This window comes from Rhinoraja longicauda, chromosome 15 (genome assembly GCF_053455715.1).
Source record: "Rhinoraja longicauda isolate Sanriku21f chromosome 15, sRhiLon1.1, whole genome shotgun sequence".
NCBI lineage: Eukaryota > Metazoa > Chordata > Chondrichthyes > Rajiformes > Arhynchobatidae > Rhinoraja > Rhinoraja longicauda.
In genome coordinates this window covers 25,496,092-25,524,091 of record NC_135967.1, presented here as the reverse complement: position 1 = coordinate 25,524,091, position 28,000 = coordinate 25,496,092, and the positions used below count along the sequence as shown (strand labels likewise).

The following is a 28,000-nucleotide window of genomic DNA, read 5'->3' as shown; positions in this document are numbered from 1 at the left end:
GATAGACCGTACATGAAAACATCCATCCTGTATTGAGAGGCGTTTTATACCAAACTGAACCATGTAATGACAACATTTCCACACTCCAATGAAACCAAGTCTGGATACAGCAAATACTTTAAGCCACTTTCAGTCAAAGCAACCTCAGTTCATGCATTTTAAAAAAGAAAACAAATTGTGGTGGATTAGTACTGTAGCATCATCTGTGCTGCAGATAAAGTTGCCAATGTGGTGAAGTTTTTATACTCGAGTTGCTGCACCAGAACATTTTACCTGGTAAGAGTCATGCCTTGTTGGTTAAAACGTCGTGTGCCATGCTAATTTAAAGCACACCAACAGCCAACACAAATAGAAGAGACATTGCAGATTGGTGAATTTACAGCACATCAGGCCGAATACAAGGCTGTGAAGAACAATTAGCCCAGAAGCAGATGAAGAGCTTTGTAATTATTGGCTGAAGAAATCCTGCAACAAACCTGTTCATTGTAATTATTAATAAAGCTTTCTCTGTTAAAACTGGTCTATTTAAAAAAAAGGGCCCCATTTAGAAATAAAATGTGGAAAAAAGCAGCAAAGTTTTGCTGAATAATGGTGCCCTTCAGTTTTGTGATCTATCTGCAAGAAAAGCATTGATTTGTTATTAACATCTTTTACACTCCACTCAAATATTGGGGAAGGAAGTGAGATATATGCAGTAGAATATTAGGAAATTAAATCTTTTTAAATGGCTAGTTGCTCGTATAAGCTACCATAATTTCGTTCAAAATATTTAGTTTAAATTTTAATTCTGACCAGTAAAAAGGAATGTTGACTAGTAAAGATACCATGTTAATAGAACTTTCAGTTTGTCTTTTGTCTTTGCAAAGCTGTTCACAAAACATTGTCCCTGCTGTTCAATTCAAATTGACAGTAAAATTGGTGCTGATGTTAGTTATTGTTTATAGCTTTGTAGTGGAGTATATATACCACAAGCATATCACGTGCAGACATTGTTAAAGGAAGCTTACACTCAATGCAGCACTGTAAAAATCTCAGTGGCAAATGGCACTCTGTTCCAAATAGGAACTTGTTCCAATGTAATATCATCACTTTAAGTGAAGAAATGAATTGTAAATAACTGGAAGTAAATTAAGAGTCTTCTGTTGGGTAGCGCAGATCATTTATATTTTTGCTTCAGTTAACTGCCTTATTAATGATTTATAGATGTGTATGCAGCTGGAAAAATTGCTGAGTTACACTCCCTATCTCACACTTAAGGAAAATTATACACATGAAATCCTCAACAAAAAATGTTATAAGAATGAACAAGGATGTGTGGCAACATTTCATAGCAGTTCGTAACACTTTGCTGATGGAACCTGTACAATTAACAATCAGCCGAAGAAACACTCAGTCCCTTTTATAGACAAAGAGTTATACATGGCGAGAGCATGTTAGAAAATACATTATATGGAGCATAATATGTGGAGGATAAAAAACCAGGTCATGAGTTATGTTTTTATCTGCTCCATGCAATGATACAGCTTACCTTTTGTTAGTAATCAGTGTTGTCACATGAAGCCAGTTGTTCACTAATTTTACCATCAAATGAAAAGACTAAACTCTGTTGGAGTAATTCAGTTATCTGTCTCTTGTGGACCTGGAGTGTAAAGCATAAGCCATTAATAAATGGTACTTTTTATTAAGTAACATTTTCAGCAATTCAACTTAAAATATGTTGGTAATATGTACAAGTAAAAAGAAATTCAATTAGTTCTTTGGTGATAGTTGTGCTAAAGAACTTCACTCTAGCTCTAACAAGATATAATGCTCCCAAATGGATTATCCAAGTTAGACAATAGACAATAGGTGCAGGAGTAGGCCATTCGGCCCTTCGAGCCAGCACCGCCATTCAATGTGATCATGGCTGATCATTCTCAATCAGTACCCCGTTCCTGCTTTCTCCCCATACACCCTGACTCCGCTATCCTTAAGAGCTCTATCTAGCTCTCTCTTGAATGTATTCAGAGAATTGGCCTCCACTGCCCTCTGAAACAGAGAATTCCACAGATTCACAACTCTCTGACTAAAAAAGTTTTTCCTCATCTCTGTTCTAAATGGCCTACCCCTTATTCTTAAACTGTGGCCCCTGGTTCTGGACTCCCCCAACATTGGGAACATGTTTCATGCCTCTAACGTGTCCAACCCCTTAATAATCTTATACATTTCGATAAGATCCCCTCTCATCCTTCTAAATTCAGTTAATTTCAGTGCTTGTGTAAAACTACCAGCAACCCTCCAGAAATAGTTGATAACCTTCATACTTCAACAACTAGAGACGTCATTTAAAATGCTGCAGGGAGCACATAATATTTAACTTTGAGCTTCTGAATGTTGAGCTACGTTGTTTTCTGACATTGGAATGAAATGATGTAATTAAGAAAACAATGACAATACACATTAGGAACATCTTTTTTTGTAAAACAGTTGCTGTTACTTCAACTAAAACACAAATCCCCTTCCTGTACTTATGTCATTGTTTTGTTTCTGAATCATTTCCTATCATATGGATTAGCTCTTAAATATGGCTAGCTGATTTTGCTTCATTCTCATTATGAGAAGTTTAATCACCATGTGTTTTCATGATCAAATATATGAAATTCCATGTTTGACTTTATTTGAGTGCATAGTGGCTGTAGGGTTCATATTGAGGGTAAAAATGCACTCAATAGGCAAATGATACAATCTTATGTTTCTTCAACAATATAAAATGAACATTTCAAAATATTCCCATTATTCCCTCATTGTTTCATAGTATTAGACTGTTAGCCATTATTGTACGACAAGACCTGAATAACTTTTAACGTCCATTATATATACTGTCACCCCAGATCGAGCTGGCAACGAGAACCCACGTCATTATAAATACAGAGGGTTTCTGGATAATGTGTTCAGTGTTTCCACATATAATGCTAAAGGGAATCCAGGTTGATTTTGGACTCGCAGCTCATAACTGGTCAAAAATCAGTTCATCTTAGGGTCAATTTTAAATAGTCTCAGTTTCAGGAATAAAATCATAAAATGTGAGCAGTAGTCATTTTTCATTAAAATTGTTGAATTTATTGTGATTGATTATGGCTGTAAGATAAAAAACACACCAAGGCAAATTGAATTTGCTAAATGTAATTGAATATAAAGAGAATGCAATAGCTGCTGTCTATGTAGAACTTGACCTGTGTTTTGTAGGACCAGCCAATGTTACTGTTGGTGATTACAGCCGATAAATCAAACCTAACTATATTGGCATGTGTCAATATCTGGGGTATAATAACACAAGAGATGACTTAAGTTCTGAGAAGTTAAGCCAGCGCTTGCTTTGTCTTGAAATACGCAGATTGCATTGATAATTCCAAGATTCTGTGACTTGGCACCTACCTGACCTGGAATCTTTTTCACCCCATATCAAGCAGAGATATACTGTTTCTAATATTTTCCCTGTGATGAGAACACGCCGATAAACAAACTCAATTTATGATGACCTTCATCTGGTAAAGAGATTTCACACACAGCAAAATAACTGATTTTATTTAATTACAGTTGCTGGGTGTTTTACATTTTCTTATAAACTGTAAAATTCAAACAGCAAACAAGCAGCACCTGCTTTTATTTTGTCCTGATACAAATTACAAGCTTGTCAACAAATGGACCTTTGCATCACACATTAATGGAAAGGTGTAATTCACAAAGAAATGTGTTTAATTATCAGTGTGTTTGGGTATCGTGTTACTTAACTCTAACTGGTTGGTGTTGGCTCAACTGCAAACTATTTGTTAGACTGAGTTCAGCATGCTGCTCTGGTCAATGAATTGCTGAAAACTCCTTTTTCTCATTTTACTGAAGTGTTCATTGAACTACATGCGTTCCATTCAGAAACTGCTACTGTTTTATAAAACAATCAGGTGTAAAAAATAGTTAGGGTTAATGGCAACTGGAGCCAAGTCTATTCGAAGCTGGAAAAAGCATATATGTGCATTTAAATTTAACGTGGAAACCAGATTTTGCCACAGGACTCATTTTCAATGGGCTCTGTTGAGAGGTTACTCTGAAGTGATCATTTAAAAAGCAAAAATGAGCTTTATGTGAATGACAAACAATCTCTTGTTAATCTTGTAAGTACAATGAAAATAGCCATTATAATTGTTGCTATTTGTTGCCCCCTCTGGGCTTCATTAGTAATATAAGCACATTTGTTTACTTTCCTCCAAATTCACCTTCCATCAATTTTAAGATTTAAAATATGATCTTTTATTTTGATAAGTTTTGACAGACATCATCACAGGAGCACAACCTTGATCAAACATTCTGTTTTGTTAAATATTTTACACTTAATAAAGTTGATCAATAATTAGACATGAAAAATTAATCAGAATATTTACTTCCATCAAAAACAGACCTTTCCATATTTCTGCTAGGTTATTAACAGTTTTATATCCAGCATATCATACGTGCAAATGGTGCAACTTGAACACTGATGTCAGTAATATTAACACAAAAAGACTAAAGAAAAATGTGCTTTGCTGACTCTCCTTTCAACAAAATGGAAGGGTTGTTTTTTTCGTACACATCCTTAATTTCTATTTTACTTTTACAAAATGACCAATCACAACAGCTGCTTCGAATTTGCATTTGTTTTTAAAGGAGAACAGTATTCCAATGAATTGCCGTAAAATTTACCAATATTATAAAAGGAGGGTAAGTACATTTTCGGAAACCTATTGTTGCCATATGGTGTGCTTTTGAGCAGCTGCTTAGAGACAGCCTGGAAGCAAACATGTTGGGGTTATTTTAACCCGACAAACCAGGCGGGTCCACCCTATTAATTTAATGGGAGATGGGATGAGGCATAGACAGTCGATCTATCCTGAGGATCAGATGAGTTTGTTGTTGGAAGCTCTTAAAAAAATATGAATTACCGTGTTTTAACACAGTTTAATCCACATTCTTTGAGTTTTCCGGGCTTTGGCAAACAGGCAGGGATGTAACAGTGCTGCTTGTGGAATGGGAAGAGGAAAAATAGCTCCTCCAGGTCCAAGAGGCAAACCTGTCACCATCTTCACTGCTTCCATGATCTATATTGTTAACCCCCCCTCCCCCTCCTCCCCCCTCCCCCCAATCTCTGAATTCTTTCAGTCAGTGAAACACCCTGGTAACTATAGAATAACCAAGTATTGAAATTTCCAATCATTTATCGATGCTACTATTACTGATCCTTTATGAAACATGTATCTTCATTCTGCAATTAGCCTTTTGTCTCTCTCCCACCTCTGCCCTTCTGAATTCCATTTGGTCTCTTCCTTTCTCTGCAGTCTTCAACAAACCAATATTCAATCTTGATCTTCCCATTGATGCTGCACCCACTATCGCACCATCAGCTCTCTCCCCCAAATTGCCATACAGAGAGGGATTCCTTCTAGTTCACAAAACCAAACTCTTGCTTAAAAATGTCTGCACTCACCTGTTAGCCTTTCCATGCAAATGTGCACTTTGTAGTAGGGAGACCAAGAGGTTTGAAAGGCCTGTCCCTCATTGGTGAGCTGCTATGAATGAGTCTTTCATCCTGACTCCCAACAAATACTTCTCACTCTGGGTTCAATTAAGGGCAGGACTTCCTTCCCTGATTGCTAATTGCAGAAGGTATTACTGCACTCTCACCCCACTATTTATAGTCCTTTGTTATTGATCCAAATATAGTCAGTTTGAAGCAATAAAACATAGAACAGTACAGCCCACAATGTTTGAGCTGAACATGATGCCAAGCTAAACTGATCTCTTCTGCCTGTACATGATCTGTATCCCTCTATTCCCAGCACTTTCATGTGCCTATTAAAAAGACTCTTAAACATCACCATCATAATTGGCTCCACCACCACCCCTGGCAATGTTTTCCTGGCCCCCACCCCTTTCTGTGTAAAAAACATGCCCCGCACATCTCCAGTAAACTTTCCCACTCTCACGTTATACAGTAACTATGGCCTCTAGTGTTGGACATTTCCACCAAGGGAAAAAGATTTTGATTGCCTACCCTATCTTTGCCTCTCATAATTTTATATAGAAACATAGAAACATAGAAAATAGGTACAGGAGTAGGCCATTCGGCCCTTCGAGCCTGCACCACCATTCAATATGATCATGGCTGATCATCCAACTCAGTATCCTGTACCTGCCTTCTCTCCATACCCCCTGATCCCTTTAGCCACAAGGGCCACATCTAACTCCCTCTTAAATATAGCCAATGAACTAGCCTCAACTACCTTCTGTGGCAGAGAATTCCACAGATTCACCACTCTCTGTGTGAAAAAAAACTTTCTCATCTCGGTCCTAAAAGACTTCCCCCTTATTCTTAAACTGTGACCCCTTGTTCTGGACTTCCCCAACATCGGGAACAATCTTCCTGCATCTAGCCTGTCCAACCCTTTAAGAATTTTGTAAGTTTCTATAAGATCCCCCCTCAATCTTCTAAATTCCAGCGAGTACAAGCCGAGTCTATCCAGTCTTTCTTCAGATGAAAGTCCTGCCATCCCAGGAATCAATCTGGTGAACCTTCTCTGTACTCCCTCTATGGCAAGAATGTCTTTCCTCAGATTAGGAGACCAAAACTGTACGCAATACTCCAGGTGTGGTCTCACCAATGCCCTGTACAACTGCAGCAGAACCTCCCTGCTCCTATACCCAAATCCCCTCGATATGAATGCCAACATACCATTCGCTTTCTTCACTGCCTGCTGCACCTGCATGCCTACTTTCAATTACTTCTTTCCCATCGAATTCCGATGTTCCAGGTAAAACAATTCACATTTATCCAACTTCTGTAGCTGAAACCCTCTATTCGAGGCAGCATTCTGGCAAACCTCCTGGAGGCTTTGGCCTCCACATCCTCCTGTAATGGGACAACCAGAACTGCAGGCAATAATCAAAATTCAGCCTGACCAATGTCTTCCAGGGCTGCACTGAGCTGATTGATTGAAAGATACAGCATGGAAACTGGCCCGACCGCCCACCAAATCCATGCTGAGCACCGATCTTGGACTAGAGGTCACAGCCTCAGAATTAAAGGGCGTTCTTTTAGAAAGGAGATGAGGCCAAATTTCTTTAGTCAGAGGGTGGTGAATCTGTGGAATTCTTTGCCACAGAAGGCTGTGGAGGATGTATATCTTTAAGGCAGGGATAGATAGATTCTTGATTAGTACAGGTGTCAGAGGTTATGGGGAGAAGGCAGGAGAAAGGGGTTAGGAGGGAGAGATAGATCAGCCATGGCTGAGTAGACTTGATGGGTCGAATGGCCAAATTCTACTCCTATTCCTTATGATCATCCATTCACACTATCTGTGTTATCCCACGTTTGCATCCACTCGCACACATGCAAGGGGTAATTTACAGTGGCCAATTAACTATCCCACATGTCTTTGGGATATGGGAGGAATCTGGACCATCCAGAGAAAACCCAAGTGGCCACAGAGAATATGCCAACTCCACATAGACAGCACCCAAAGTCAGTATTGAACCTGCGCCGCTGGTGCTGTGAGGCAGCAGCTCTGTCAATTGCACTTTTTAAGCTGAATATGTACTCTGACGGTATTGATATGTATCTGCATTTCAACTTTTTCTTGCTGTTAATTAGAACTGGTTTGTTGGACCAATAAGTTGAGGAACCAATTAAGGAGTAGGGTATTTTAGATTTGGTATTACATTGAGAGACAGGATTAATTAACAATCTTTTGGTAAAGGACCCCCCAGGAAAGAATGATCAGAGCATGGTAGAATTTCAAATGCAGTTTAAGGGTAAAACATTTGGGTCTGAAGGTAAATTTAATACCTAAATTTCATTAAAGATAATTAATATGGTACGAAAATTGAATTGGCTAAAGTCGACAGAAAACATAGCTTAAATGGTAAGATAGTAGATCAGCAGTGACAGATATTTAAAGAGATAAAGAAGAAACACTTTCCATAAAGGATGTACCATTCATAACTAAGAAAGTTAAGAGTGGTACACACTTTATGAAAGAAAATGCAGGCAATGTAATGAGGATTAGTGGTTGCTCAAATGATTTGAGGTTTTAGAAATTAGGGAAGGATGTTTGAGAATATTATAAAGAGAAAGAAAGAGATAGAGAATGAGAATAAATTACCAAACAAAATAAAAGCAGGTTGTAATAACTTTTACAGGTATGTATAAATGGAATAGCTAAAGTAAATTTTCATCTCTTATGAATGGGGTAGTAGGAAATTGAAAAATGACAGAGTTCCAAATAATTATTTTGAGTTAATCCTCATGGCAGTAAAAGATTGCAAATATAGTAGATAATGAAGGGACTACAGATAGGGAGGAGCTTGAAACAATCTCCATTACTAAAGATAAAGTACTACACAAACTAATAAATGTTGACAGGTCCCCTTGACCTGATGACTGCACTCTAGAGCCGTAAAGTGAACAGAAAATAGATGTTTTGCTTATAATCTATTAAAATTCCTTGGATCTGGAGAGATCCGGGAGGCATGGAAAATCACAACTGTAATGCTACTGTTTAATTGCGGAGAGAAGCAGAAAGAAATATAGAAGGGGCCGGTTATTCAAACCCAATAGAAAGATGACAGAATCTGTTATTAAGGAGGTATTATACCTTATTTTATATGTATAATAACTCAGAAGGAGGCTATTTGCAGTCCCTTGCCCAGAGTAGGTGAATCGAGGACCAGACGACATAGGTTTAAAGTGAAGGTTTTGTGCCTCCCCGGGAGTGTACTGGGGAGCCACGTGCGCGGCGGGAGTGTCATAGTGAGTCGCGTGGGCCTGATCCAACCGGTCGAACAACTGCGGCGCCAACGACCGGAGAGATGGTCAATGACCGGAACGTGCCTTGGTAGGCCAGACTCGCCCCCCAGGCCTCCAAGGGGGCTGCGGAGAAGCCGTGCAGTGAGGCCTGCCTGAGTTCAAGGAACCACAGTGGCGGCGGTGATTGGAGCCTCGGCGGCGGCAGCGTGACACACGGTGGCAGCTTGAGCCTCGACGGCAACGGGAGCCTCGGCGGTGATGGGGCCTTGCCGGCAACTGGATCCTCGGCGGTGATGGGGCCTTGGCGGCAACTGGAACCTTGGTGGCAACTGGAGCCTCTGCGGCAACGGGAGCCTCGGTGGCGGTGGAACATGAGGGGGGGGGGGGCGAGGCAGACAATGGGGACCCGGCATGGGGGGACCGCCGTGAGGGACGGTGGGGGAACAAAGGGGCACACGATGTGGGTGAGGGAGGGGGGGGGGGGGCACTTTAGTTTTAGAGTCCTCTGCCCAGGGGATAAGCCTGCGTTCGTTTGTCTGTTGTTCGTTCCGGTTTAGGTGCTGTGCCAGCCAACAACAGTCGCTTGTCCTTTTTTTTTTGCACTTTTAATTTCAAGTTATCGTGAACCTTGTGTGTTGTGACTGTTGGCAGACCAATTCGCTCCGGGGATGAATAAAGTTTTATCATACCATATCGTATCGTAACGTATTTGGGGCACCAGTTCCATGCCGGCTCTCAGAGGTACAGTCCCATCAGTCCCATTCTCCCTCTTCATATTTACTTATACCTCTGTAATTTATTCACTTGCTGATGCCCATCAACTCCCTTTTGATGTCATTGCCACTTACAATAAAAGTGATTAACAGTAGCCAATTAACCTACCAGCACGTCTTTGGTATATGAAAGGAAACTGAAGCACCCAGAAGAAATCCATGAGGCCACGTGCAAATTCTACACAAATAAACCTTGCCAAGGTCGGGATTGATCCGAAGCCCCTGGAGCTGTGGAGTTCCCGCAGCAACTGTTGCACCATCTACGTCATCCATGTCTACAATAGCTGGACAGCTAGAAAACCTGAAGACAATCAAACAGGGTCACATGGTTTTACAAAAGGAAAATTACATGTTGATAAATTTAAATGGATAAAATCTGGAACTGTGCAGCAGTCTCTTGGCACTGCATTCCAATCTCAGTCTAGGTTACACTCAAATTGTGGGTGTTTTTTCTGCAATCTGGACACAAGGCAAGATTGGCCAAAGGAGTCAAACTGTAAAGAAGACGTCAATGAGTCTGGAGTTATTATTAATAAGGATGTAACACTCAAATTATTTTTGTATGCAAAAACAATAAGTACTAATATCACAAGGTTGCAATTTAACATCTCTGCAATCATTGCCACAGATACTGGGGTTTGAAAAATACAGCATGGAAATATTGGAGGGCCCAAGGAATCCATGCTGACCACTGATCACCTGTTCACACCAGTTCTATTTTATCCCACTTTCATATCTCCCCACACACTGGGGGGGGGGGGGGGGGGGGCAACAAACCCACGTCTTTCAGAGGTGGGAGGAAATCGGAGCATCTGGAGGAAACCCACCCGATTACAGAGAGAACATGCAAACTTCACACATATTGCACCCAATGTCTGTTGATTGTCTACAACTTTCCTACAATGAACTTGAACCGATCTGCACAAATCCAAATCCTACCTCAGCAACAGAACCTTAACATAGAAACAGAAAATAGGTGCAGGAGTAGGCCATTCGGCCCTTCAAGCCAGCACCGCCATTCAATATGATCATGGCTGATCATCCAAAATCAGTATCCCGTTCCAGCTTTTTCCTCATATCCCTTGATTCCATTAGCGCAATGAGCTAAATCGAACTCTTGAAAACATCCAGTGAATTGACCTCCATTGCCTTCTGCGGCAGAGAATTCCACAGATTCACAACTCTGGATGAATTTTTTTTTCCTCATCTCAGTCTTAAATGACCTACCCCTTATTCTTAAACTGTGACCCCTGGTTCTGGACTCCCCCAACATCGGGACCATTTTTCCTGCATCTACCCTGTCCAATCCTCTAAGAATTTAATATGTTTCTATAAGATCCCCTCTCATTATTCTAAATTCCAGCGAATACAAGCCCAGTCGACCCATTCTTTCATCATATGTCAGTCCCGCCATCCCGGGAATTAACCTGGCGAACGTACTGTGCACTCCCTCAAGAAGGGTCTGAAGAAGGGTCTCGACCCGAAACATCACCCATTCCTTCTCTCCCGAGATGCTGCCTGACCCGCTGAGTTACTCCGGTATTTTGTGTCTACCTGCACTCCCTCAAGATCACGTCTTGCACTACCATTGATTTTAGTTTTTAATTTAGAGATACAGCGTGGAAACAGGCCCTTCAGCCCACCAAGTAACCATCGACCAGCAATCCCTGCACATTAACACTATCCTACACACTAGGGACAATTTAACATTTATAACCAAGCCAATTAACCTACAAATCTGTATGTCTTTGGAATGCAGGAGGAAACCGAAGAACTCGACCTGTGCCACCCTGATTTGTTTTTAATCGTGATTTGCACTAATTTCTTGTTTTTGCACACAAACAAGAGGGGGAGGGGGAGGGAGGGGGAAGGGGGGAGGGAGGGGGACCACCCGTTTTCCCAGTACCCCTCTTTCCCCGTTGGGCCCGTCCTCGTAGGGTTTCCATTGTAACCGGGAGGCGGGGAGGGAGGGAGGAGGGAGGTGTGGAGGGAGGAGGGGAGAAGGGGGGGAGGGGAGAAGGGGGGGAGGGGGAGGGAGGAGGACCTCCCCTTTTCCCAGTACCCCTCTTTCCCCGTTGGGCCCGTCCCCGTAGGATTTCCATTGTTACCGGGAGGGCGGAGGGAGGGTGGAAGGAGGGGGGAGGGGGAGAGGGATGGAAGGGTGGAGGGAGGGGGGAGGGATTGGGGGAGGGAGGGATGGAGGGAAGGAGGGAGGGGGGGGAGTTAGGGGGGAGGGGTGAGGGAGGGAGTTGGGGAGGAGGGGGGGAGGGAGTGGGGATGGAGGTGGGAAGGAGGGGGGATGAAGGGGTTGAGGGGGGAAGGGGGACCTCCCCTTTTCCCAGTACCCCTCTTTCCCCCACCACCAAGCCCCCTCCGCAACGACCCCTGTTGTCCCCCTCCCCAATCCCCCTTCGTGGATGGGGGACCGAGCTCAGGGGTGACCGAGCTTTTGCGGTTGCAGCTCCTAGACTGTGGAACAGCATCCCTCTCCCCATCAGAACTGCCCCCTCCATCCACTCCTTTAAGTGCAGGCTCAAAATCTATTTCTACTCCCTAGCGTTTGAGGCTCATTGAGGAGGTGCTGTGAACTGTTTGCGTGCCACTGTATGTCTCATTTTTTTCCTTAGTACCTATTCAGATGTACAGCACTTTGGTCAACGTGGGTTGTTTTTAAATGTGCTATACAAATATAATTGACTTGACTTGACCATGTGCTTCTCATAAAAAAATGTAAATTTGTAAAGAGTAGACACTCAATAGCAGCTGCTTGTCCATTGTGACATCACACGCTGAAGGGGGGGGGAGGGGGGTCAGCTCGAGCTCATCTCACAGGGGCATTGTGACATCACAAGCTGAAGACTAAATCCGCACCGCAGCCCCCCCCTGAAAAGGGGGGGGGGGGGGCAGCGCTTTAAAAACTCTGTAACTTAAAAAACATGCGACTAAATCAAATGGAAAATATCACGGCCGGTCGTTTGGGAGGTTGGCGATTAAGGCGGTGCGAAAACCGTCGCGCTACGGTTCACCGTTTTGCCGCAATCGCTGTTACGCGCGAACATATCAAATATTCAGGTCAAACCCAAAAAAAATATATATACAAGATCTGAGTTTTAATAGTATACTAGCAAAGCGGGCCCGTTGGGCCCGTCCCCACACCCCCCATTCCTGGAAACTTTCGAAACAATGTTCGAAACAATGTAGCCGTCACAAGCTGAAGACCAAATCTGCACTGCAGCGCCCCCCTGAAAAGGGGGGGGGGGGGGCAGCGCTTTAAAACCTCTGTAACTTACGGTCGCGCTACGGTCAGCCTTTTTTCCGCAATCGATGTTACGTACGGTTCAGGTCATTCTCAAAAATATACACAAGATCTGAGTTTTAGTATTATACTAGAACAAGTGTGCCCGTTCAAAGTGGGCCCGTTGGGCCCGTCCCCACACCCCCCATTCTCTCCTCCCCCAGCCCCACTCTTACTCTCCAAGTGAAGTGTGCCCATTCAAAGCGGGCCCGTTGGGCCCGTCCCCACACCCCCCATTCTCTCCTCCCCCAGCCCCACTCTTACTCTCCAAGTGTGCCCGTTGGGCCCGTCCTCCTGATCTGTGTATGTCAAGTGACCACTATAACTTTCTTTTTTTTTTTTTCCTAATCAGATGTGCAGCACTTTGGTCAACGTGGGTTGTTTTTAAATGTGCTATACAAATAAAATTGACTTGACTTGACTTGACTTGACTTGCAATAACAAAAAAGACTATTTTAAAACAATCAGTGCTTTTTTGGAAACTTTTCGAAACAATGTAGACGTCAGAAGCTGAAGACTGAATCTGCAAAAAACAAGCAGTGATCTGGAAACTTTTTGAAACAATGTAGCCGTCACAAGCTGAAGGCTAAATCTGCACCGCAGCGCCCCCCTGAAAAGGGGGGGGGGGCAGCGCTTTAAAACCTCTGTAACTTAAAAAACACGCGACCAAAGCAAATGAAAATATCACGGCCGGTCGTTTGGGAGGTTGGCGATTAAGGCGGTGCGAAAACCATCACGCTACTGTTCACCGGTTTTCCGCAATCGCTGTTACGCGCGAACATATCAAATAATTCAGGTCAAACCCAAAAAAAATATATATACAAGATCTGAGTTTTAATAGTAGATAGATAGATAGATAGATAGATAGATAGATAGATAGATAGATAGATAGATAGATAGATAGATAGATAGATAGATAGATAGATAGATAGATAGATAGATAGATAGATAGATAGATAGATAGATGGATGGATAGATGGATGGATGGATGGATGGATGGATGGATGGATGGATGGATGGATGGATGGATGGATGGATGGATGGATGGATGGATGGATGGATGGATGGATGGATGGATGGATAGATAGATAGATATAATTTGTATTCCATGTGGTCTGAGTCCATGTGTTGATGTACTTGGACCTCACTGTACTTGAGCACATGACACTAAACTCGACTTGACGTGACTTAACATGACTTACATGCGGTCACAGAGAGAATGTACAAACTCTGTACAAACAGCACCCATAGTGTGGATTGAACCCAGGTCTCTGGCGCTGTAAGGCAGTAGCTCTACCGCTACGCCACTGTGCCTCCCTGATTTGTTTTTTAATTGTGTTTTGCACTAGTTTCTTGTTTTTGCAGTGTATATATAATCTGTATTCTATGTGGTCTGAGTCCATATGCTGCTGTACTTGGACCTCACTGTATTTGATTGCATGACATTAAACTCTACTTAACATTACTTACTGTCCCCAATCTACACAATGCACTGTTTCCATGAGAGCTTTTTGCACATTGCTCAATCCTGGCCCAGCATTTCCATCATACAGCACAATCGGAAAAAAATATGTATTCCTCTGCGGTTTTGTCTGCCAAGAATCGTATGTCAACAAGTCACAAAATACATCATTTTGAAGTTTTAAGACAAAGCAACAATAGACAGTGAGAGGTGCCAGGACATATTACAGTGAAGCAAGTCTCTTTGGTCATTGTCGTGTAGCCATTACAATAATTTCCACTTATTGTTGGTTTGGGAAATGCTTTAATCTACAAAAGAAACAATCTTCTCCATGAAGACTATATGCTGGGAAGGACATATCATTTCACCGAGTAGTTACAGAATTTGAGTAGTTACATCACTTTGAGACTTTTCAAAGAACGGCTATTGTGTTATTTCTCCTCTTGCCACAGTTTGAAAGGAAAGGAGATGACACATATTATGTCAACAGATGAAAAATTAAAGTGTACATTGTCTACAATGAAAAATGCAGCATTCACAACCTGTTAGCTAGGTGTTCTTTAAAATCTCATTTTGTGAACGTAAACACTTGCATAGAATTTGCTTTGCTTATCGTGTAACATTAAAACATAGTTTAAAAAAAGGCCCAATGTGCTGGAGTAACTCAGCAAGTCAGGCTGCATCTCTGGAGAACATGGATCGATGACATTTCAGGTTGGGACCCTTTTTCAGACTGATTGTGAGGGGGAGTGGGGAAGAAAGCTGGAAGAGGGCAGGACAAACCTGAGGGGTCTGCAGTTTCTTGTTTTTACATTAGTATACGGTTGCCCAGTGCACGTCTGATTGTACTATCGTGCATCAAAATTGCAATACACTTGCAAAGGAACAAATGGGTTTTTCTTAAGTAATACTTCAAAATGTGTGAAGCAACATGGGTTTTGTTGCTTGCCCTTTGAAATTTGTGCAGAGGAATGCAGAACTCAAGACAGGGTTTCTGTTGCAAAAGCTGACATTTATCATGGTAACCCTGCAGTTAAAGTGGGTTGCATAACTGTTCTGGAAGAGAGAAGCCAGAGTAGGAAGGAAGTAAGCCCCAATTTTCATAGAGGCGTTTCTTGTTGTGAACTAGGCATCAAAGAGGCTGCCAAGGGCAGAGTTAGTTATGTAAGGATGCCAGGTGGTAGTGGATTGCTCATCTTTGGGATTACATTTGCTGCATAAAATATGACCTCCTATGATATGTAGAGAAGAACCAAGTACATCGTCAAGAATTCAGCTTCCAGTTGCTGCAATCTGACACAAGCAGACATGCACCATGTAATTTACGACACCATTGGCTAATTATAATAAACTCTTTTCTCTGGGTATTTTAGGCAAAAGTACTAATGATTTGCAAGTATGACTAGATGGGAGGCAGATGGCCCACTTGTGGCCAAAGGCCCACACAGCTGGGAGAATGGATCTTTGTTGAGGCCAAAAATGAAGAAAGTCCTGAATTTATATGGTAAACATGTCCAGTCATCTTAACTCCATCCCTTGATGAAACTCATGTTCTGTCCACAATGATGTGAATGTGCCCTGGGCCATTTCTCAGGAGAACCTGCTTTTCCATTAACTTATGAAAACAAGAACGTGAACCAGGAGCTGGCTGTTCAATGCTTTGTAAGTCTTGTCATGCAATATGATTGGGACTAATCTTTTACTTCAGGAAAAGTTTCCTTCAATAAGCCCAAATTCCTTGATGTCCTTAATACCTTAAAAATATCAATCTTTGTCTTGAATATACTCAGCAGCTAAGCCTCCATTGCAATCCTACACAGAAAATTTCACAAATCACTAATGCCAGATGAAGAAATGTCTTCTGATCTTTGTCCTTGGTGTCCAGCCCATAATTCCGAGTACCATGACTCCTGGTTCTACAACTCCATCCAGGGGAAACATTAACTCCATATTACACATGGTGCCTATAACCAACATTGATATAGGCTGTGAACAATCGGGAATCTAACACCAATCCCTGGGGAACTTCACAAATGACAATATCCCAGCATAAAGTAACCCATTAATTCTAACTCTACTTTCCTTCCATTAGCTAATTCTCAATGCACACACTCAGTACTATATGGTCTTAATTCATCTCTCATCTACTCTCTTGTGTGGCACCTTACAAAAGGTCTTCTTAAAGCCCATATTCTTAACATCGATTGCCTTCCCCTTATCTATATGATTAATTACAACATCAAAAATACCAACACATTAGTCAAACATGATCTTCCTTTCATTAATGTATTTATGTTGAATTTGGTCAAATTGACTATTATTTCCCTAGTGTCCTTTTAACAGCTCCTTAGTAATAAATATCAGCATTTTACCACCACTGATCTCAGGCTAAATAATTCTGTATTCTTCTTGTTTTCTCTTTCCCCCCTTTCTCAAATTCTAATCTGTTAGAAGCTTTCTAGGATCTGTGAAATTCTTTAAACTTTAGACTTTAGAGACACAGCGAGGAAACATTTGCTCACTGAGTCTGCATTGACCAGCGATCAATCCATTCACTAGCACTATCTTTCACACTAAGGAGAATTTAGAATTTTACCGATATCAATTAACCTATAAACCCGTATGTCTTTGGAGTGTGGGAGGAAATTGTTGCACCCTGAGAAAACCCGCGTGATCAAAGGGAGAACATACAAACTCCATACTGACAGCACCCATAGTCAGGATTGAACTAGGGACTCTGGCACTGCAGGGCAACAACTCTACTTCTGCGCCACTGTGCCGCCTGTGATGCATATGATTGATGTGGGTAGGGCAGACGATGTTGTCTGCATGGATTTTAGTAAATCATGTAAAAAATCACTTATAGTAGACTGATCCAGAAGATTAAGATGAAGAGTATCCAGTGAATTGCTAGTTTGGGTTCAGAACTGGCATCCTCATTGAAGACACGGGGAAGTATTGGAGTTATTCTGGCTAGAGGTCTGTGATCAGTTGTGTTCCACAGAGATCCGTGCTAGACCCTCTGTTTATGATAATACATAAATGACAATTGTAAATGTAAATGAAATGGTTAGTACATTTGCAGATTACACCAAAGTTGTTGGAGCTGCAGACAGTGATGAAGGCTGCACAGTTACAGATATGGGAGAGACACGGCAGATTGAGTATAATCTCAGCAAGTGTGAGATTCTGCACCTTGGGAGGCGAATGTAAGCAGAAAGCATATAGTTAATGGGAAGATAGTATATGGTTAACAGCATTGATGTACTGAGAGCTCTTGGGGACTAGGTATATAATTTCAGAGAGATTAACCTAAATAACTAAGATTCAGAAACTAACAGTCTATCCCATTTCTTCTCAATGCTGAATCTTGTAAACCTACTGTTCCACCACTTCATTATTTCATTATGTAATGAATGAAGGGCTAAACAATAGTGGCTGGTACAATTCACATTGTTAATACCAAATTATGAGATCTGGAAGATATTCCTCGAACGTTCAAGTTTTTCAGACGACGCAGGTGGAGAAGATACCTCGGATCGTGTGCTCCAAAGATTCCAAATGAAGAATCTATAGTTGGTCAGGTAGCAACTGTGGAAGGAAATGTCCATTTTCCTCCACAGATGTTGCCTGGCTTGCTGACTTCCTTCAACACTTTGTCTTTTGCACAAGATTTCAGCATCTGCTCTCTCTTGTGTCTCCAATCTACAGTGTGGCTAATCCAGACAGGGATAGGCATTATCAGTTCACCACCCAAATAAATCTCATTCCAATCAGTACCTGACAATAGACATTGCCAAACCAAAATACCTGAGATCCAAATTCCATTGAGTTCCTGGTAATGTTTCCACTTTACTCACTCTCATCTACCAGTTAAGCTTGAGCAAAATCCTTATCGCATTGAGATGTTAGAGATGCCATAAGCAGAGGATATGTACAGTGACGTTGGCTTGAAAATCATTATGTCTACCACCCTAGCCTTGCCCAAGCTAATGTTGAGCATGTTCCAGGTGCAGCCAGATACATGAATGCCAGAGTCCAGAGGGAAGCAATTTTCCAGACATATTTACACTATCCTGGGATCCATTGATTGCTTTGAAGAATTTATTGTTTGATGAGATTAGTCCTTAATCTGTATTAATTGCTGTCCATTATGCTTTCAACTGACGTTAACTGGATCAATTACTTTAAGTGAATGTCATCACCCATCTCATAATGAAAATTCTACATTGACTGTTTGCTACAAAACAGATATGTAGAACTGATTCAACAGGTAAATTGATTGAAGAGGCTTGGATCCCTGATGTTAACAACTATTACAATGAAGTAATGCTCCCTTCTGGATGAAAAGTCCATGTGACCTCAGCTAGTGTGAGCATAATTTTAGAACCGTTTTGCCAATGCATTTCCACACCATGCACTTCGAAGAGTATAATTTATGATTTGGCGTTCAAATACCAAGCATTGATTTAGCTTCAGACTGCTTGGTATATAACAGTAGGACTGCCAGTCATGTGTGGCAGTACTTTTGCCTGGTAACCATACAACAACATTTCATTTAACGTATCTGTAGGAAAAATTGGCTAGTGTAAAGGGAAAAATATAAGTGCAGAATATAGTGTTACAGTATTATAGCATTAGTGTTACAGAGAAAGTGCTGATAATATAAAGGTGAAAGAGCCACAATGAGGATTATTGCAAGATCGGGATTACACCCTTAGCTTCCGTGAGGGCTGTGTAGATGTCTGATAACAGTAGGAAATAAGCTGTTCCTGAATCTGGTGCTAGGTGCCTTTAAGTTATTGTATCTTCTTCCTGATGGGAGAGGGGAGAAGAGGGGTGTAAATGATCTACATCCACAACTCGCTGCAATTTCTTGCAATGTTGGGCAGACCTGTTGCCAAACCAAACTGTGGAGATCTAATATGATCACTGTCTGAAATAAAACATGGGCTGAGCAGATAGAAGATGTTGAAATCTGAAGCAGAAAATAAACTGCTGGAGGAAATCAGTGGGTCAGGAAATATTTATGGAGGCAGAGAGATGGTTGACATTTTGGTTTGAAATGTGGCCCTGATGCAGTACCTCAATCTGAAACAACAACCATCTCTCTGCCTCCACTGATGCAGCCTCATCAGTTAACCCCCTCCAGCAGTTTGTTTTATGCCGAAAGAAATATAATACCTTGCAGAGGTTTAAATAGTGTTGTGCGTGTTCTGTGAGGATCTAGTTTGTGAACATGAGTGCATCAGTACCTCTTTGGTTGACTTTGTCCGTGGACCCTCGAATGCCTGAAGCTTTCATTTGCAAAGTGCAGGATGTGTTTTCATCAGCAGATGTGTACCTCATGATGCCAGACTTTGCCCACCAGCTATCCTTAGCTTTTCTGTTTTAGATGATGGTGGTTCAGGGAATGACTGTCTAACAACAGTCACAGATCAAGCAGGTCTCCAACGTGCGGGCAGTACTTATTAAAGGGCCACTCGTGCTGAAAAATTAAACTCTCCAGGCTGCTGTGCAGTCCTCTGAAGACTATTTGCTCAGTCTGAAATAAACTACACACGCTTCTCCAGAGCTCACTAGCCATTTCAGCATCTTGGAGATGATTGCCACGGGTACTTTCACAATTTGCAGAAGTCCGCAGTAATCTGAAGCTGCTGACGTGGCCTGACTTTGATGGCAGCATTTGTGCTGATGAAGACTTTTTTTCAACTTGAGCAAACAACGTCAGAGAACTGTGTAGCGACCAGGATATGTTTGCACTTTCACCGTGAGTGGCCTTTTAAATGGGACTGCTTGACAGCAAGCAGCACCATGGAGACCTGTTTGGTTTGTAGCTGCTGAATGACAGTCATTCCCTGAATCACCATCATCTGTTTTACACCAGAGAAAGATAGAAGTTCGGTTGTATAAGGATTGACACCATTCGGAATTAATCTACTGCTTAAGTCACATTTGTGCAGGTATTATGATCTGAAATGCCAAATAAAATTCCAGAGTGGTGTAAAACAACCTGGAGATGGACTTGATTACATTCAACTCCCAATAAAACCCATTTTCAGTGGGATAGGGCTGTAGACTTTATCGCAATGCAACCCAATTCTAGGCATGACTGCGGCATTAGAAATAACCACAGCTTTAGCTTAATTCATTCTGGAAAGTAGTAAATGGCACAAAAATGATAATGACAATGTATAATAATCATATAATTACAATGTCGTGTGAAAGGAGAAATAAGGATGAGCATGCTTGGAGACTATTATCCAGCGGGTTTTTTTCCCTTCTAGCTTAGCTTGTGCAGTACTCATTAGAATACAGGATGGAAAGTGAAATCACAGTGAACACAACCAATCCACTGACTGAACTCATTTAATAATCCAGTCTTTGTTTTTTTTTGTGGAGAATTTGAAATGTTTTTACAACTTCATTTTAGGTTACCAATTTTTGGAGAGTTTAGACCTGTGAGAGATCTGGTCAGCTGCTAAAAGTAGAAAAGAATGAGTTGAGTTTGAAGCAGTGAGAAGAGTGAACGAAGAATTTATTTCAGTGAGAGTGTGAGCTACAAGATAAAGAATTGAGAACAAGCAAGCTATGAGCTTAAAGAATTGAGTGGCTGGAGATTAGTGCAGTTGTTTCTTTTTACGATGGCTATATTAACAAACAGGATTAATATATAGCTGCAAAAAACTATACATACCTGATTGCAAAATGTGATTTCAAAACGTATTTATCAATAAATTCAATACATAAATAATGTAAATGATAAATTTACATAAATAATAGAATTAATGTAGAGATGTCAGGGCAGGAGTAGCTGCAGCAGGTGAGAGCTGGCGGATGCCTGTGAGACCCATATTCACCATCTGTTGAAAGTATCTGCATGCTGAGGAACATTGACTCTAAATTGATGGGAGCCAGAGCTGTGAACAATGCAATGTATCAAGAAGGATGAAGGTTTTCTGGACTTAATGCAATCTAAAACATTAGGTGGAGAAGTACTTTAGATTTAGTGCCAGCGTGAGAAGGGTGCAACAAAAGCACTTGCTTTTTTCCACGAGTGATAATTCTACTCAGTAACCAAAGTCTGTAGTCTCTTTTTTGCTCTAGTTTATTTTCACCCACATGTTTAGACCGTAATGTTGTATCCTTATTGTTTTGATGTGGTTATGCTTTATTCTTAATTGTTAACTGTATGTTTGTGTTGTCATTTGTGAGCGGAGCACCAAGGCACATTCCTTGTATATGCATACTTGGCCAATAAACTTATTCATTCATTCATTCATTCATTCATTCATTCATTCATTCATTCAATGAATCAGGCAGGTTTGGGGACCCTGCCGGTAATGAGAGGTGGTGTTAATGAGCCACTCATGCTGATGAATGTTGATGTCCCTCACTCAGAGTAGAGTCTTAGCTATTGTTGCTGTCAGTGCTTCTTCTGCTGAGAGAAGCAGTAGGTGATGATCAAGAGGATTCTAGATCCACATCTGAACTGATGGTAACAGACATTATAGGGTCTGAAGTCATGGTTCGGAACTGTCATTGGCACTTCCTCCTAACTGTTTACCTGTAACACATCATCTCTTCTGGGTCCATCTTGCTGATTGGATAGAATATATACAAAGGCTCTGATCGAGGAACAACTGTTGTAAATGTATGATTCCAAATTCATCTCTTCCTTGCCCAAAATTCAATGCACTTCATGGCTCCATTTAGAGATCACATGTAGGGAAATCTTCTTAGTGCATTTTTCCTGCAAGCACCTGCAACTTAATGCGATATACTCATTAAGATGGCTGCATTTTACTTTTGCAGAAATATATTAATATATATATGCAATAGCAAATCTTATGAGTTAATCACAGCTTCAATATATCCTTTGTTCAGATAAGTTTTGTGTTGGAGAGTCCAACATTTTATATTTGTCTTTAACTTTGCTATTGCATCATAAGGTACCTATTATTCATGACAATGTTTTGAGAGATTTGGCATTTTATCTATATTTACAGTTTGTTTTAATAAAGAATAATGTTGAAAAATGATACCTGATAGCATTTTTTTCCAATTTCTTCCAGACGATGTTTGAAATACTGATTTGAAATATCGGGGGGGGGGGGGGGGAGAGGGGGGATCAAATCATATGCAATGTTCTACAGTGCATGAAAAGACTCAGTTAATATATATTTCCATTATGCCATTCAAGATTATCTTTTTAATCCATAATCTTTTCAGAACTAGCTAATTCTCTTCACAAACTGAGAATGCAAATTAACTGTGATTCTTTCTAATTTGACACAGATGAACCATATGCTACTGGATAATTTATCTTTATTAACTTTTAATTTGCTTACAGTGTGAAAACATTTGATTATTTGAAGAACAGTGTTTGATGGAAAGTTCTTTCCAACATACCTCACTTTTTTTTGTGGCAAATTCCAGTTAAAGGTTCCCATCTGTTGGGGTGGACATCATTTTTCCACTCATCAACCTCAAGTGTATTATTCTACAAAGCACAGTTTGATGACGTTTTGATGGCTGCATGTTGCGGGAATCAGGAATGACTGCCTCTAACCTAAGGCTGAACAGACTTTTATGGTGAAGGAAATAGCTAATCAGTTAATCTGTACATTTTATGGATAATAATTCTCCATCAGATCTTAGAGCCTTTTCTCTACTGCTTGCCAATCACTTTAGCGTACAATGGTAGGGTTCTATATGGTGAATATCTCATTACATACTTGTTAGAGAATTCATTTTGTTTTAAATCTGATATTACATTCTGCAAAATCGATGGCAGTCAACCAGGACGTTTAACCCACACAATCCTCCTCCCATCTACTTGATCTTGGTTGCTGAGAGCACTTTCTATTCCTTTCTCCCTCAATTAGTGTCTAGATTTCCTTTTAAATCAACACCGTCACTCCTTCTGATGGGAAATTCAGATGGTGAAGGTTGCAATTTCCAGCAGCATGGTTGGCAATTAACACTATCTATGTGTTATTGCCAGACAAATGCATGTATCTCCATTAACAATGACTGGTGCACCAACCACACTGCAATAGAGAGCTACTGTTCCCCAGACCTGGAGTACCTACTGCTTAAATGTAGGCCATTTTATCTGCCTCGGGAGTTTACTGTGGTCATCATCATGGCAGCATACATTCCCCCACAGGCTAATGTTAACCTAGTACAGCTGCACTCGGCCATCAGCAAGCAGCAGGATGCCCACCCTGACGGTGCCTTCATTGTGGCCGGGGACTTTAATCAGGTCGACCTATGAGCTGCGCTCTGTAAATTCCACCAGTATATGCAGTGCCCTACCAGGGGCTCAAACACGCTGGATAAAGTGTACACCAACGTAAAGGATGCCTACAGAGCTCTCCCTTGCCCACCCCAGGACAATCCGATCACCTCTCATTGCCTCTACTGCCCACATACAAACCCATCATCCGCAAGACCAAACCTACAATTAAGACGGTCAAAATATGGCCCGAGGACGCCACCCTACTCCAGGACTGCTTTGATCGCACTGACTGGGACCTGTTTGCACAACAGGCGACCTGCGGTTCAGAGGTAGACTTGGAGGAGTACACATCCACTGTGCTCTCCTACATCAACTGCTGTGGAGAATGTCACAGTGGACAAGGAAACAAAGATGTTCCCAAACCGGAAAACACGGATGAATAAGGAGGTACAGAATCTGTTGGGGGCACGCAACAATGCCTTGAAATCTGGTGACACTTCAGCATACAGTGTTGCCAGGTCAAACCTGAACAAATGTATAAAAAGGGCCAAAGACACCCACAGGCAATGGGTGGAAGACCACTTCAATACCACGGACACCAGAAGCATGTGGCAGGGTGTCAGGGACATCACTGGCTACAAGAGCAGCCCTGCCTGCCCCCACAGTGATGCCACACTAACCAACGAGCTAAACACCTTCTTTGCCCGTTTCGAAACTGGCAACACCACCATGAGGGGAAGAACCCCAGCCAAGGCAGAGGGACAGGTCTTGCAATTGAGCACACAGGATGTACAACGCGCTCTGCGAAGGGTCAACCCACGTAAGACTGCAGGCCCGGACGGAGTTCAAGGTAGAGTACTTAGGGACTGTGCTGAACAGCTGGCTGAGGTATTCACCAGGATCTTTAACCTGTCGTTATCTCTGGCTACGGTCCCCAAGTGCCTGAAGTCGGCTACCATAGTGCCGGTGCCGAAAAAAGCAAAAATCACCAACCTGAACGACTACCGTCTGGTTGCCCTAACTCCTGTAATCACGAAGTGCTTTGAAAGGCTGGTCCACTCACACATCACATCCAGCATCCCTGCCTCACTGGACTCGCATCAATTTGCATACAGGGCAAACAGATCCGCAGAGGATGCCATCTCTCTGGCTCTTCACACTGTCCTGACTCACCTGGAGAGACAGGGCACGTACGCGAGGATGCTATTCATAGACTATAGCTCTGCCTTCAACATGGTCACCCCCACCAAGCTCAGTTAACAACCTGTCCCTAAACACCTCCAAGACCAAGGAGCTGATCATCAACTTCCGTAGATCACACAACGGGGAATACGCTCCGATCTTTATCAATGGGGACAGTGTGGAGAGAGTGTCCAGCTTCAAGTTTCTGGGCACTCACATATCGGAGGATCTCACATGGTCCACTAACACCGCTGCGCTGGTCAAGAAGGTGCAGCAACGACTGTTCTACCTGAGAACACTGAAAAAGTCTGGTCTGCCCCAACAGCTGCTGACGACCTTCTACCGCTGCACCATAGAGAGCATCCTAACGCAAGGCATCCCTGTGTGGTACCTCAGCTGCACGGAGGCAGAGAGGAGAGCTCTTTTAGCGGGTAGTCCATAGAGCTCAGAAGACTATCGGAACACAGCTACCAGCCTTGGAGGGCATCTACAACACACGATGCCTCAGAAAAGCCACCAGCATTCACAAAGACTCCTCACACCCCTGCAGTAGTCTGTTCGAAATTCTACCATCGGGCAGACGCTACAAGGCCTTCTACGCCCGCACCTCCAGACTCAGGAACAGCTTCATCCCCAGGGCCATAGCTGCTATGAACCGGTCCTGCTGAGCCGGATGGTCACATCGCACAGTGAACCGGAACAGACCTACTTGAACTTTATACTGTTATAAATCTGTATCTAATTTTGTTTCACTGGGTTGTATAAATTTATACTGATTAGCGAATTAATTTATTGCGTCGTATGGAAGGCGCATTCCCAATCTCGTTGTACCCTTGTACAATGACAATAAAGATATATTGTATTGTATTGTATTGTATATGCTATGCTGGCCCAGCTCAATAAATGATCGTGACCTGGATATTATTGCATGTGTAGTCTGTGCTCCATCAATTGTGATAGACATGCAGAGGTACAAGAAGTATTTATAGTCTGAAGAATAGTTCCGACCCAAAATGTCACCTATCCATGTTCTCCAGAATTGGTACCTGACCTACTGAGTTACTCCAGCACTTTGTGTCTTTGTTTGGTAAACCAGCATCTACATTGTTTTTACATTGTCTTTTCTCCTCCTTTTCTGCAAATATCTTCAGATCAGGTTAGGCATGGAACAAAATATCATGAGTAATTTTATAATCATCTGAGTAGACCTCTAGTCCAGAGAGAACAATGTTTTCTGTATACTGCAGGATTAAAATCGTATAGACAGTGGATTGCAATGTACCTGATACAAACATGACACTATGTGCTTCTCTGTTTCGAAAATCCACGTAATTCTGGTCACATTGCCTGTCCCAGGCTACACCACAAATAACTGTTCAATTTTCAAAGATTAAAGATTGGTATCTTTGGCTTGGCGACTGTCAGTAGCTAAATGTATAATGAGCAACACATTTCATTTTTTCTTGGCAAACTTTATCACTCTGCTGGTCTTGACAATATAAATTTTTAACCTTTACAATGGCAATGCTAGTTTTCTTCATGTGCAGATAAACAAAACTGCTCACTTTTCCTCAAATCAAATTTTGTATGTCCTTCATTGAAAAGTCTTTCTTCATCAGTCCATGATTGTAATCAGCGTAATACAGCGTAATCTTTCAAGATTTTTTTGACTGAGATTTCGAATGGACTTAATGATTGTATATAGAACCTAATTTTGAATATTTCAGTTAGGTACAAATAAGCGATGGAAATAGGCTAACAGAGACAAAGCCAACATAACCAACCTGAAAAAATGAGCCTCGTCAAAATCAGAAACTATCGATTCCCAAAATATTCCTCTGTGTGTTGATGAGCTCGATCCAGAGATTAACATAGAGACATGTGTGTGATTAAATGTTGTTTCCAATGAAGAGGTATTTTAATAAAATTCTAAAGAATTGACGTGAACATCAACAGAGGCTTAATCATATTTTAAGTCAAAAGAAGCAGAAAGGGTTCAAGGATACTGGAAAATCTGGCTCAACAGTATATGTCTGCATCTGTGTCACTTGTGGCTGATCTTCTTATAAATCTTTTAGGTTTAAAGCAGTCTCACCAAAGGTTTGCTCTGAAGTTTACATTTAGTCACTGTAAAATGTTTTAGTAGAATATTTTCATCTCTAAGAGTGTCTATGTTTTTCCAGAAAAGTATTCCAAAATAGGTGAATAGATATGCTGAGCAGCATGGTGGCACAGCAATAGAGATAATGCCTTATAATGCCAGAGATCCTGGTTCGATCCTGAGAATGGGTGCTGCCTGCACGGAGTCTGTACACTTTCCCAGTGACTGTAGAGGTTTTCTCCAAGATCTTCATTTTCCTCTCATACTCTAAAGATCGACAGGTTTGTAGGTTAATTGGCTTGGTATAGATGTAAAAATTGACCCTAGTGTGTGAAAGACAGCGTTAATGTGCGGGGATCGCTGGTCTGTGCGGATTTGGTGGACTGAAGAGACTGTTTCCACGCCGTATTTCTAAACTAAACTGAGCTAAACTAAACTGAGCTAAACTAAACTAAACCAAACCAAAAATACTGTCAACCTAGACGCCATTGTTGCAAGTCTTGGTGTAACTGAGGAAAAAAAGGAAATTTAAAAAATAAGCTCGTCAAATTCAAAAACTTTTATCGAAGTGAACTTGAGTGAAAAAGGGTATCTAAGTAGTAGCTACAGATTATTTTCTTTCATGGCTGTTGACACAAGTCTATATTGAGGATAGAGTCACATGAAGACAGAAGAAACTGCAGATGCTGAAAACCTGAGCAAAAACAAAGTGCTCGAGAAATTCAGTCAGTTAGGAGGGAATGAACAGACGATGTTTTGGGTCGGGCTACAGCTTCAGACTGATCAGTCTGAAGAAATATCCTGACCTGAAACGTTGTCTTCATAGGAGTTTGATTGGGCCGCATTTGAAGTTTTGTGTCCAATTCAGAACACCCCATTACAGGATGTGGAGGATTTGGAAGAGGAGGTTTACTAGAATGATGTCTGGATTGTTGGATGTTAGCTACAAGGAGAGGTCAGACAAACTTAAAAACAGCTTTTTCTCGGATACCGGAGGTTTGCAGGAAGACCTGATAGAAGTATATAAAATTATGAGAGGCATGGATAGGGTAAACAGTCAGATTCTATTTCCCATAATGGAAATATCAAATACTAGAGGGCATAGATTTAAGGTGAGAGGGGCAAAATTTA

General features: G+C 41.6%; 1 protein-coding gene across 9 annotated transcripts in view; it reads left to right on the top strand.

Annotated features, from left to right (window-relative positions):
* The window catches only part of dacha (dachshund a), a 331,988-nt gene extending 327,669 nt beyond the window's left edge, over positions 1 to 4,319 (top strand). For 8 of the 9 annotated variants that reach the window (XM_078412308.1, XM_078412305.1, XM_078412307.1 and 5 more), the window contains one exon: positions 2 to 4,319. In XM_078412308.1, coding sequence (XP_078268434.1) covers positions 2 to 36 — 35 coding nt within the window. In that variant the 3' untranslated portion in view covers positions 37 to 4,319. The remainder of the gene's footprint in view (position 1) is intronic. The other variant, XM_078412302.1, reaches the window with a different exon arrangement.
* Positions 4,320 to 28,000: the final 23,681 nt, after the last annotated feature.